The sequence below is a fragment of the Aythya fuligula genome, chromosome 7, assembly GCF_009819795.1.
Source record: "Aythya fuligula isolate bAytFul2 chromosome 7, bAytFul2.pri, whole genome shotgun sequence".
Classification (NCBI taxonomy): domain Eukaryota; kingdom Metazoa; phylum Chordata; class Aves; order Anseriformes; family Anatidae; genus Aythya; species Aythya fuligula.
This window is the reverse complement of record NC_045565.1, coordinates 5,165,905-5,178,623: the sequence shown is the minus strand read 5'-3', so window position 1 is coordinate 5,178,623 and position 12,719 is coordinate 5,165,905. Positions and strand designations below refer to the sequence as shown.

At 53.5% G+C, this 12,719-nt stretch overlaps 1 protein-coding gene across 1 annotated transcript in view; it reads left to right on the top strand.

Moving 5' to 3' along the window:
• Window positions 1-12,719, top strand: part of CDH23 (cadherin related 23) — a 124,647-nt gene that overhangs the window by 65,643 nt on the left and 46,285 nt on the right. Inside the window, exons 10-13 of the mRNA XM_032191119.1 lie at window positions 2,298-2,410; window positions 4,006-4,194; window positions 9,271-9,420; window positions 9,573-9,731. Coding sequence (XP_032047010.1) covers window positions 2,298-2,410; window positions 4,006-4,194; window positions 9,271-9,420; window positions 9,573-9,731 — 611 coding nt within the window. The remainder of the gene's footprint in view (window positions 1-2,297; window positions 2,411-4,005; window positions 4,195-9,270; window positions 9,421-9,572; window positions 9,732-12,719) is intronic.

Here is a 12,719-nt window from a genome sequence, read left to right as displayed (position 1 = left end):
ACTGCTCTGAGATGGCAATGCTGGGCAATTCAGAGCAGCTTCTTTTTGGGGATACGCACTGCGTCCTGCTCCCTGCTTACTGGGACACATCCTCTGCATTTCTTGGCTCGTCTGTTTGCAGGAATGGGCAAAACCAACATTCACAAGCCTTACCTCATTCCCAGGGTGTCACCTAGGAGGTGGACATGGGGTGGGTTCAGGCAGAAATAGGGTGGTGAAGGGATGGGAATGCTGCTCCTCTCTTTTCTTTGTCCTTTAGAGGAGCGGTTGTTGTGATCCAAGCTTCAGCATCCCCTAATGTGAAATGCTACCCTCAAAGCAGGGGCCTGTCATGTCTGTGGGCTTCAAGCATCTCTCTGACACCTAGCCACAGTTCCTACAGGCTTCAGGAGGAGGATTAGAGCTTAGAATCTAAGCCTGGGGCACTTCCCAGCCTGTCGTACGGGGCAAAACCTCAAGGTGAAGAGCGGCGCAGTGGTCATGGCAGCTGACGGCCTATTTATACGATGATAACTGTGTCTGTTGCTGACTCTCTGAACCACATCCAACAGCATCTATTTCGGTGCCGAGGAGCCCTGACGGAGCACATTTGGATTAATAAATTACCCGGCGCAAGGTGTGTGATGGGTTCCCCTTTGGCAGCTCGTGAAAGTCATCTGCTGCGAGCAGGATGCTCGCCGGCACAGGCAGGGCTGGGACCAGCAATGTTTGCATCCCCCCGTGGGTTCGGATGATGCTCGAAGGCCGAAAAGTAGGGAGGAAGGAGGAGATGGAGGACGTGTCAGTGTCTTGTCTTTTCTTTCATTTTTTTCTTTTTTTATTTTTTTTTTCCCTTTGGAAAGGGAAAGCCCGCGCCGTCCCATGTCATCCGACAAATGGGATTAGCTGGGGGGCTCGGCTCAGCTGCAAATCCCCTCCGTGTCCTCCGTCTTGTGGTGCTGCTACAAAACCCATCGGGCACAGCACTGGAGGGGTCCTGTCCCCACGGGTCCAACCAGCTTGGCCGGTGGAAAGCTGGTGGGGAGAGGGAGAAATTCTGCAGGGACCGAAGGGTGGGGAGAGAAGAGAGGCTGGCGGGGAGTGGAAGGCGAAATTGGCTCTTTTTTCTCCCTCTTTTTTTCTTGCTGTTGGGAGAAAAGGGAAGAAATGTGAGGATGATTAGAGAGATTTTTGCAAATGCCTCTGGGGAAGGCGCATTGTTCAGTGGCAGCGAGAGCACTTCGGCCTGAGGCGTAACGAAAGGCTGCTTGGAGAGGCATTGTAGGGGAAATTAGGAACGTCCTCGGAGTGGCTGGAGCCACCCCTTTCCTTTTTCCCTTCCAGGGCTCGTTTGCAAAGGCAGCAATTCTCCAGCCAGCAGAAAGGAGCCCTGGAGGGCACTAGGTGTGGATCTTCCCTCTGAGTGGTCCTTGGGATCTCTGACGTTATCCCAGAAGTGACTGTGCAGCATAGCACAATTTTTAGGGTGCAGAGCTTGGTGCTGCATTGAGCCCTTTGCATCCAATCCATGCCCCGTTGACCTGTTTCTACTCAAACATTCTGGTCTCTGGGTTCATAGTATTTTGTGTTGGAGAGCGTATTTTTATTATGCTTTATATTAGGTGGATAGTGGCACAACTGCCCCAGTACATAACATTTAACATGGCAACCCCGAGCAAGGGCCGAGGAGGAGAGGCAGCAGTGCAGGTGACCCTATGCCCTGCCCATCACTAATTTAGCAGCCGTCCCCGATACGGTGTCGGGCTGGCATCAGGTGTCCCAGGCTGCAGCCACCAACTGCTTGCTTTTGTTCCCTGGGGACTGTCGCAAGGGCATCCCCGGTGCAGGACATTCATCTTTTCAGCATCTGCTGGCTGAGAGGCTCCAGTGTCACCTTAATCCTGCCTCGGTGTCTAGTTCCAGAGGAGGAGGCAGGCAGGATGCTCGCTGCAGGCACCCTGTGTGCCTCTAAGGACCAGCACAGAGGCCAAATTTGGCTCAGACAGAGGAGATTGAGGCAGCTGCAGGGGGAAAAACACATCTGCTGAAAAGCAAGAACATAAAAACAGAATGAGTGCCTGTAGTTCATGCTCCAGCACTCTCCCGGGCACTAAAGACATCCAGCTAAATGGAAAGCACCGCTTCCAGAGTTGTGCAGGTCTGGGGAGGAGTGGGCCCCCAATTTTAAAGCACACTGAGGTAACAGGTAGGGTGTGCAAAGCCTGAGCACAGGGTCTGGTCGCACGTGGAGGCTGGCAGGGGAAGATGCTTATGTCCTCGCTGTGCCTCTGCTCATGCTGCCCCTTGTTTTTTGTCAGGGAACACCAACAGCATCTTTGCGCTGGACTACATCAGCGGAGCACTGACTCTGAACGGGCCACTGGACCGAGAGAACCCCTTCTACAGCGCCGGGTTCATCCTCACGGTGAAGGTGAGGTCCGGGAGAGCCTCACGGCAGGGTGGGAGGGCTCCCTGCTGGGGACACATCCCTCTGGGCCGTGGTGGGCATCCCCGGCTGAGTGAAGCGGGATGCTTAGTGGGCCTCGCACCATGGCCCCAAACGTGGTTGCCTCCATATGGATGTGTAGGGCCAGTTTGTATATTTGGCCTCCAGCTAGATCCTCCTGCCATTGTATCTGCAGAGGGAGAGGTGCCAGAAGCTGCCTCGCCAAGCAAATGCACCGGAGCACGCTTTCCCAGCCCCACCTGAGCACGGCACCTGGCTCCGCTCGCAGCCCTTTAATTGAAATCAATACTGAGCTGGGCAGCTGGTCGGAAACGCATTTCAGAGTATAGATTGGGCCGGGCCGAGGTGGGGAGAAATCAGCACTGCAGGAAGGGTCATTGATTGAGAGGGCAGCAGCCTGCTCGCCTTGCGAAGTGCTGGGCTTTGGTAGGGGGCAAAGGGCCAAGAAATTCCCTCCTTATATCAGGCACGGGTCATATTGTGGGGTTTTCTGCATGGGGAAGAGACCTGCATCCATCCCTGGTACCTCCTGGTTTGGAGATTTATAGTTTGAATTCAGTAGAAACCAAGAGAAGGGAAAAAAACAACACCACACATACGTTGTGTATATTTAATAGGAACAAAACTATCTGGTTAGCCTTGGAAAGGTTTGTGGACCTGAAAGCTTGCCCGTTTTCCTGCCTGCACGCTGCCAGGCTCCCAGCTAAATCACACTGCGCTGGCGGGTTTCCTTTTCCCTCCCCACAAACTTCTCCTCACCCCCTGAAAATTGCCAGCCCCTTCCCCGCGATGTTCCCTCGCTCTGCAACGCGCGGCAAGCATCCAGCTGGGTAGCTCCTCGCGGGATCAGCCTGTTCTGCTGGGCTGTGCGGGAGCAGAGAATAGCAATGAGCCCGAGGACGAGAGGAGGGACCCTGCTGGAAAAGGCTCTTTGCAAGCCTTGCAAGAAAATCTGCTCTCCTTGCCTTTGGAGAAAGCAAAATTCAAGCCCCCCTTGAGATAGAGGTGCGATACGGGGTTGTGACTCAGCCCCGTGTTTAGACACGTGGTGCCAAACCTATTTTAAGGTCTTAATCTTGTTTTCCTCTGGTGCCCTAGTTTCTGCACTTGTAGTAGTACTTTGGTGGTTTAGCCTGCACCTCGGGAGGAGGCAAAGGAGAAAATAGGAGTGCGCTCTACCCCGTCACATCTCCCCTTGGTTTGGGGACTAGGGGAAGGGAGCAGGTTTGCAAGCACCATGTCTGAAGCAGGAGTGATGCCAAATGGCCCCGGGTTCCCAGAGGAGCTGTGGGTGCCTGGTGAGAGGTGGTGGGCTCAGCCCCAACCTTGCTGTGAGCATCCTCCCTTACAGCCACGTCCACACATCTCTTGGACATCCCTCAGCATGGGGCCACCACCGCTCCCTTGGGCAGCCTGTCCCAGTGCCAATAAAGAGTTAGAAATTCTTCCTAATGCCCAGTCTAAACCTCCCTGGCACAACCTGAGGCCATTTCCTCTTGTCCTGTCTCTTGCCCCATGAAAAAAGAGCCCAACTGCCCTGTTGGTTTCTCCCTTCACAGGGCACGGAGCTGAACGACGACCGCACGCCCTCCAACGCCACCGTCACCACCACCTTCAACATCCTGGTCATCGATGTCAACGACAACGCACCCGAGTTCAACAGCTCTGAGTACAGCGTGGCCATCCCCGAGCTGGCCCAGGTGGGCTTCGCTCTCCCCCTCTTCATCCAGGTGCAGGACAAGGATGAGGTGAGCCGGCCCCTTTGCACTGCTGTGGTTTTTGGGGGGATGCAGGGTCGTTGGCAGTGAGGTGCATGGTCATATCCTATATTGTGTAGCTCTTATTGCTGTTTGGTCCCCAGAGCACGGGCACAGGGTGGGCTTTCATGCAGTGAGGCTTGCATGGCCACTGAGAGCCAGAAAATAGGATTGTGCACGATGCTGATCCTTGCCTGCTGCTCAGGCATTGCTAGGCTTCCTTATTTTTTTTTTTTTTTTTTCCTGTTTTAGGAAGGGAGGAGACTTTCTGCAAGGCTCCCAGGGGACCTTTGAGTCCCAAAGGGACTTTTCCTGGCAATTCAGGTAGATTAAGCAGTAGCAGCAAGGAATACAAAACAAAACATCTTCCCCCCCAACCGAAAAGAAATAATAACAATATCCCAGTGGGTGGATGGAAACATGCATCTTCTAAGAAGCAGGAAATTACCGTTAGTGGCTGGAAGGCAGAGGTGGCCTTTGCTGGTTGAAGTGATGGACGTGCTCTGCCCCAGCCCCGGGTGGGATCCGGTGAGCCCTGTAAAACCCACAGAAATCCCGTTTTTTTCACGAGGAGTGACTATGACACATAGCTAACAACCCACTTGTGACATGATGTCACCCACCAGGAGCTGTGAGCCCAGCCTGAAGAGGTGCAGATGAGCTATTAGGCAGATGAAAAGACTGTGCGTGTGTTGTGTTTTTTTTTTTTCCTTGAAAATGTCAATTACTAATAAAGAAGATGTGGCTGTGACAGATGCTGAGGTTAGTTTGTGAATAGAGTCGCTGCCGTGCCTTCCGAGAGATGTCAGCAGCTCCGCGCTTGAAGGGCATTGCAACGCTCCTGTTTATGCCACATAAGAATGAGGGATCTGTCATCGTTCCTGGTTAAAAGCTCATTTTACTGGAGTCACTCCCATTCGAGGACTCACTCCAGCCTCTCAGCCTGGCTAATTTTAAAATGGGAGAATAAAAAATAGCCTCGCGTTCCCAATAGGGCGAGCGAAAAATAGACTCATTCTTGTGGCTCCTGGTGAATTGCCCGGGCATGCTGTGATTTCCCCAAATGAATTGGGTGGGATTTTTGATTTTGTGCATTTCAGAAAGGGAGGCTAGATGCCTGGCGGTGATATTTGAGATGTTCTCTCTCCTCGTGGGAGCTGCGAGGTTTATAAAGCACCGGATTTGAGCTCAGCAAGGTGGCAGCGGGCTCTCCCTCTGCCTGGAGCTGTGGGTGCAGGGGTCGGATGGCGAGGTCCGAGGTCTTCAGGTAGGGACGTGAGGGAGAATGTGGCTGATGGAAGCTGTTCCACCTTCATGCTGGAGATGACACGATTCATTTGAGCGAGGGAGAAAGGAGAACAAGAGGAGAACTACACACACGTCCCTGGGGAGAGCGGCTAAATAAATAAATGAGAGCAGATGGATGCAGTGCATGAAATCAGAGCTAGGTTTTGGGGCAAGATCATTTTGTAGGAGCATGGTCTCCTGCCTCTCAGCCCATGTAATAAGTCCATGGAGAACAATCCCAAATGTCAAAGCTGTTGCTTCAGCTCCTAAGCCATCTTTCACCTTGTTGAGGTCCTGTTTGGATGAGCCTGAGCCCTGGCGTCCCCCAGTGATGGGTGGCTTTGGGGACCCCTTCTTCCATCGCACCCCAGATGGATGGTGGAAGCTTCACCATGTCCTGTAGGGCTGGGGGAAGACGTGGCGTGTGAGTCTGGCCCTTCAAGTGCACTGTGGGCCTTAAACAAGTTGTTGGTTTTTTTTTTGTGGCCAGGGCCACATGGAGGACTGAAATGGTGGGGTTTGGGTCTGTCTTTTTGCTGGTGCACCACCTTCAGCCTTTGCTTTCAGGAGGATTTTGGTTAACCCGGCTCAGCGCTGGCTTGGGCAAGGCTTTTCTTTTCCCCTCTGCTTTCTGCATTCCCCGTGGTTTCTCAAAAACACTTGAACGTGGGAGAAAGCAGTGCACGGGGTTTGCTTGGTTCTGGAGCCAGCCTCTGTGAACCAAGAAAAAAGCATTAACCTCTGTGCGGCTGAGTTCCTCTGGCTGCCAGCTTGGGAGCAAGCCACTTGAATACCTTTCCAAAGCCGTTTGAGAGCTGTTTATGAAAATCTGTGAGAGTCTCCCAGCATTTTTACCGAGCTGTGCTCAATGGGATGTTCCGGGAGACGTGTGGCTGTGTTCTCCTACGGGGGCTGGGTTCTCCTCTCACACACGTGATAGATTGGCAGGGACGAATAAATCCTGTGCACGACAGCAGATTGACACCCTAGGCTACCCAGCTTAGCTGGCAAGTTGCTGATGGAGAAATGAAATTCATGCTGAATGCTCGGGGTGGGATTTTTGGAGAGGTCCAGCCGAAGCCGTGGCTTCTGCAAGCACCTTGTGTCCAGGGCATCCCCCATTTTAGCTTCCTTCACCCAAGGTTTCGCAGTGCCAGCATCACTGCAACCACAGGAGTGTATTAAGGGAAGTGGCACGCCAGAGAAACCAGCTCTCCCACCATGGCTTTCACTCGATTTTCCTTGCCACGGTCGATTGAAGAGGAAGAAAAGGGCAGAGACCGTGGAGAGCACGAGTATGACGGGCTGACATTTTAAAATAATTTTTAAAAAGTTCCCCCAAAATAAGCATATTAAGGAAGATAGATGGAGAATTAAAAAAAGAGAAGGGAAAGAAAATTCAGGCAATGAGAATCCGCAATATTCGGGGCACAAAGCTGCATCGGGGAGCTGCATACGGATACGGTATGTGCCCATGCATGTGCAGGTGCAATATATGAATCATCCCAAGCATATATATGCATATGACAGGCACGCGCACTATAAATATGATCTACACAGCCAGGAATTGTAGGGGGGAATTGACGGCGCTCGAGTATTCTCTCCCAAAAGTGCCAGCTGCCAGTCGGGCTGAATTAGATTTCACAGGGGTTTTTGCAATACATGGAATTCACCAGCAAATTACCCTTAAAGAGGGAAAATCAATCATTTGGAGCAGAGATAAGCTGGAGGCGAGGCAGCCTCGGATTGATCCCGTCTGTGCAGGCGTGTGTGGAATTCGGGAGATAACCTGGGGAAGGAAGGCAGCTCCTGGGGCGGGGGGGTGAGCAGGTCTGACATTTGGGACGGACAGACGGACAAGGGGAGAGGGCTGATGGTGTATGGAGGACAAGGAGAAAGGCTTGGGATGGTATGAGGCTGGGGAATGATTTTTTCCAAGTATCCTGCGGGATGCAGGGGAGCAGTGCCTGTGGCCAGTGAGACATCAGGGTTTGGTGCCATTGTGCCCAGGTGCAGGGCGAGCAGTGGATGCATTGTGAGCAGTGGGTGCTCAGCAGGAGCTAGGAGCGAGCGGTGGGTGCTGGCAGCCCAAGCTGGCAGCGGAGGGAGGCTATCCAGAGCACTCGAGTGAAATGCCTTGAAGTAGGTGGAGAGAACAGCCCTCTTTATGTTTTCAATGGAAGGATTAAGCATTACTTGTCTCTGCCTAGCTAGAACCAGGCACAAGGTAGCCAAGCCATACAAAGAGGCACTAATTGCATTTAAATTTTTTTTATTCTTTTTTTTTTTTTTTTTTTTTTTTTTTGCTTTCTGTCCTCCCCCACCCCTGCTGAACTCTTAGCACTTTTCTTTCTTTGCAAACATGCCAGAAGGAGAGATATTAGGCACTCCCTGGCTTTATGCCCCTGCCTAGAAGGTGTCTGTGAGGGAAACCAGAGCGATGCTGCTTCACAAAGGCAGGCTGTCCTTTTTGGAAACGTTACCTGAGCTGTAGGGCAGAGGGATCCCCAGGTGGGTGGGAGCACGAATGATGAAGCCAGTGTGATGTTGGGTGAAAAAGCAAGGATAACGCTTCCAAAACCCCCTTACCTTGGGCTGGCACAGTGGATGCAGCTATTTTTGGCCTCCTGATCAGCCAGGAGGGGTTCCCAGTCCGCACGTGTGGTGCTGGTCAGCTGAGCACCATTTGGGACAAATCAGCCCCTGAGAAGCCAGGTATCAGCACGAAGGGCTGATGTTGGCATCACAGCACTGGGGCCATGATGCGGCTGCTGTTACACGCTCCGAGGAGCAAACACACGGGCAACAAAGTGATAATTATGCACAACAGCGGCTGCAATTGTCTTTAGCTGAATCGGCGTTAGGTTTTTTATCCATGGGGGGGGAAAGGAGCATCGTGACCGGTGCGCCCAAGCATCCTGTGCTGTGCCCAAGCACCCCGTGCTGTGCCCAAGTGTCCTGTGCCATGCCAACCGTGAGCCCTCTGGGACCTCTGTGTGCTTGGGGTAGCAGCTCTTGTTTTGCTCTTCCTGGGCATCTCGGCCCCGTTGTTCGCTCCGGGTGGCTGGGAGGAAGGGGGTGAGGGATTTGAGAAGCGTGCAGAAAAAATCTCCGGAGCTGGGTACCGGTGGCAGCGCGGGCCGAGCCGGCCCCTTCTGCTGGGCAGCTGATAACAATTTGAATATTCAGATTTGCTTTCAGCCATCCGCAGGGGGCTCGCAGGCTCCAGGAACCGGGAGCAAGAAAAGCAGCATGGGGGCCGAAACCAAAAAAATAAACAGCGGCATAAATGTATGAACGGCACCTCGCAGCAGCCCCCCCAATAGGCTGATGTTCTCCCCTTCTCCAGACCTCACATGGGGAGACTGAGGCACTGGAGAGGCTGGTAATTAGGGACGGCAGGTATCTGGAGACTGATCTCCTTCCCCAGCTGGAATTAATCCACCCTGCTCCCTCCCTGCAAACATTTGGGTTTCTTTTGATGTTGCAACTTTTATCTCGCGCCTCCAACTAACACGCTCCTCGCTGGATTCCCAGCAAATCCCTCGCATCTCGCTGCCACAAAAAGGGGCTTTCGCGTGCCACAGGGACCCCAGGAGAGGCACGGGACACATGGAGGAGATGCAGCACGGTTTTGCGGGGAGGAGGGCGAGCAGGGATGATGCTCGGGTCAGCAGCTCTCAGTGGTCAAGCATCAAAAAAAAAAGACAACAAGGAGTTCTTGAGGCTGGTGCTGAGCTGTGCGCCTCAGGTAACCGGCATTCCTCTTCTCCCTTTCAGGGCCCCAACAGCGTTTTTGAGGTCTACCTGGTGGGCAACAACTCCAACCACTTCATCATCTCGCCCACCTCCATCCAGGGGAAGGCGGACATCCGCGTCCGCGTGGCTGTGCCGCTGGACTTCGAGACCATTCCCCGCTACGAGTTTTCGGTACGGCCACGACGGCGGCGTGAGGGATAGGGTGATGAGGTGTAAACCATTGAGGTTGGCTAGAGCAAAGTGGGAGGGAGTTATTTTCTGCATTTTTTTTTTAATGGGTAATTTTGCAGAAGCTCTAACTCTCCCCTTGCCTCCCCACCCAGCTCTTTGCAAACGAGAGCATCCCCGACCACGTCGGCTTTGCGCGCGTGAAGATCAACCTCCTCAACGAGAACGACAACCGGCCCGTCTTCAGCAAGCCCCTCTACAATGTCAGCCTCCCTGAAAACGCCACCGTGGGCACCACCGTGTTGCAGGTCCACGTGAGTAGGAGCATCCCAGATGCAAATCCCACAGGTGGTGAGCAATTCAAGGGCTGTTGAGCCAAGGAAGGGATGGGGAAAGCAGGGCGTGGAGCATGGGATGGGGTGGATCAAAGTGATGTGGAGTGGTGCTGTTGGTGCTCCTCTGGGATAAAAAGTATCCCAAAGAGGAGCACCAAAAGCCATGCAACGCTTTGGGGTGAAGTGGTCGCGGCCCCTCCATAGCCGCCTGCCCATCCCAAGAAGAAAAGCCCTGACAAAAGGGTTCGGTGTGTAAGTGTGTTTACTCTACAAACAGATGGTGTGAAACTGCACAGAGCCCCCGAGCTGTTCCCATCTGACAGTTATTAATATTTCAAGCAGATGTTGAGCTAGTCAGGCCGTCAGGCGCTGAACAATGAGGTTGTTACTGCCTCTCCTCTTCCCCCAACTTCCAGCTATGCCAGCATTTCGGAGCACACGCAAAACCGCCAGGAGTTGAATCCTCCGTGATAAATCAGAATGGATGCAATTAGCGCTGAAATCCAGCTTTGCCCTCCCAGCTGATCCCAAACTTCTTACAGCCCTCGGGCTCCTCCTCCTCCTGCTGCGGGATGTGGCTTTCCCAAACCGTCCCAGACACCGCAGGGATGCTGGACATGAGGATGCCACTGCTGAAAAAAATGGGCAAAAGGAGACTCCGTTTGCAGTGACAAACGGCCACGCGTCTCCGCAGCATTTCAGCCCCTAACTGTGCTTGTTACCCTATAAATCAGCCGTGGAACAACCCCAGGAACAGGCAGCCGCTGCTACCTCCTGCTCCCTGCCCTTCCCTTTGCTGGTGTGGGGTCAGATCTGTGTCCCCCAGGCTCCTTGGGCACCCCCAGGTCCCTTCCAGCATCGCTCAGCCTTGTTCGCCCTCTAAGGTTTTTGCCTGCTCTCCGTTCTCCGCTTCGCATCCCCTCCTCTCCCTGCCCATCCATCCATCCATCTGTTTAATTCCATCCATGAGATGCATTTATCATACGGATTCAGGGAGCTGCTTGCTTGCAGGGGAACATCTGGAGGGTCCAGCTTCAAGGGAAAGCCCCCCCCCCCGGTTTCCCACCCATGCCTGAGCCTCTTCCCTCCCAAACTTCCCTCTCCCAGTTCTGCCCCAGCTACCAACAGATATTGAAATATTATTTTTTTTTTTTCTGAAACAACTGGCCATGAAACCTTTTAATAACGTTACAGTAAAGGTCAGGGAAAGAATTTCACACTTCTTGAGCAAGCAGGCAGCCGGTATATAACTTCGTGCCCTCCGGGAGCAAGAGGCACCGGGAGCATATGCTGCACCCTAAATTAACCGGGGTGCCTGACACCCCCGGCCGAGCGCAGCTGGTGGCTTTCTTGGTACGAGGGATGCTCTTGGACCACAAGGGGATAAATCTGTTGTGGGGAAGGATGAATTCCCCCTGCTCCAAGCTGCGGGGCTGTGACCAATGGGTGCAGAGGTCTCTGCTCCTTTTTTCCCAGCCCTAGAGGTCTGTTGGGTGCCCTGAGCCTCTCATCATGCTGATGGGGTTGGGGACAACCCTTTTGGGTCTCCTTTGGGACATGGGGTGTGGGCACCAGAAGGGATCTTTCAGCTGAGAAGCTTTTTGGGGTGGAAGAAGCTGTGGGACCTCGCTTGTAGGGCCACCAAGACCCCAAGCTTCCAAGGAGAGGAGCGGGGGGCTCAGCTTCCCCCCCTGTGTGTTCAGAGAGGTGGGCACGTGTCTCCTGCTCACTTGCTGCTGTGTTTGTTAGACCTGGAGGGATGGGGAAGGGCAGTAAGACAAGGCAGCGGGAGGTGGGAATTAAGGGGCGGGAGGTCTCCTTAAGCTCCTCGTATCCTACAGATCTGCACCGCCAAGCCCTCCTGAAAAGCTCCGATAACCAAAATCGTTAAAACCCAAACAAACAGTGAGGAACTTGGTTTTTTTTTTTTTTTTAACCACAACAATGCCTCTCATTTGCCTTGAAGGGCCTGGAGGAAAACAGTTCTCTGGGGAAATGTGGGAAGTAATCCTACTTCTCCAAGCCCTCTGGTCACCCCAGTCCGGTCCCCACAAGGGATGCAGCTGGCATGCTGGGCTTGGTGATGCTTCCCCACAGCCTTCAGCTCCCAGGAACCATCCGAGGGGCTGCTGAGGCTTTGCAGAGCACTAAAATACCCCCCGATGGTGGGGTTTGAGGCTTTGGGCTCACTTTCCCCGTAGATCTTCAGCAGCAGCCCCCAGACTTCGCCTCAACTCCCCCCTTTTGCCACCGTGCTTCCCTGGGAGAAACCTTGTTAGTAAGAGCCTAATGAAGTAAATGTGCTAATTAACCTTCCGTTACTCTCCTCATTTAAGCAACCTTTAATTTGCTTGGCAAAGTTTCTCTCCTTCCCCACCCAGCTGTCAGTTGGCTGCCGCTGCTTCGATCTCTCTTCGGCCTCGCGTCGGGGACGGGAAAATCGATCCCGCCCTGATTTCCCTTCCCTTCTTTCCACCCAGCCGTGAACGCCAGGCAGCAGGAAAGTAATAATGTGGTTTTCCCAGCCTGGATGTCAATAAGCAGCTATTTAACATGCAAATCGCTCTCTCAATCAGAGCCTGCCCCATGCCCTCTCCCTCCTCTGGGCTCCCAGCTGTGGGGTGGAGGCGAGGGACGGACCCGTTTTGGGGCAGCTCATCCTTGCTGGGAAGCCTTTGGCAGGGCCATGGAAATATTTGGGATTTAGCGGGTTGGGGTGAGAGCCCGGGCAAGGCTCACGTGCCTGCAGATGGGGACAGGAGGCGACAAGGTGGGGCGAATGTCAGCGCCAGCCCTCCCCGTTAGCATCTTTGTCAGGCCCGTTGTTCGCAAGCCCCCCATGTGCCCCCGCTCCAGCTGTGCTTAAACAGAGCAAAATCACGTCCAATTTCCCCGGCGCTCAGGAGAAAATTGAATCCTTTATCTGCACGAGGAGAGGCGAGCAGCACATATGTGAAACAGTAAATA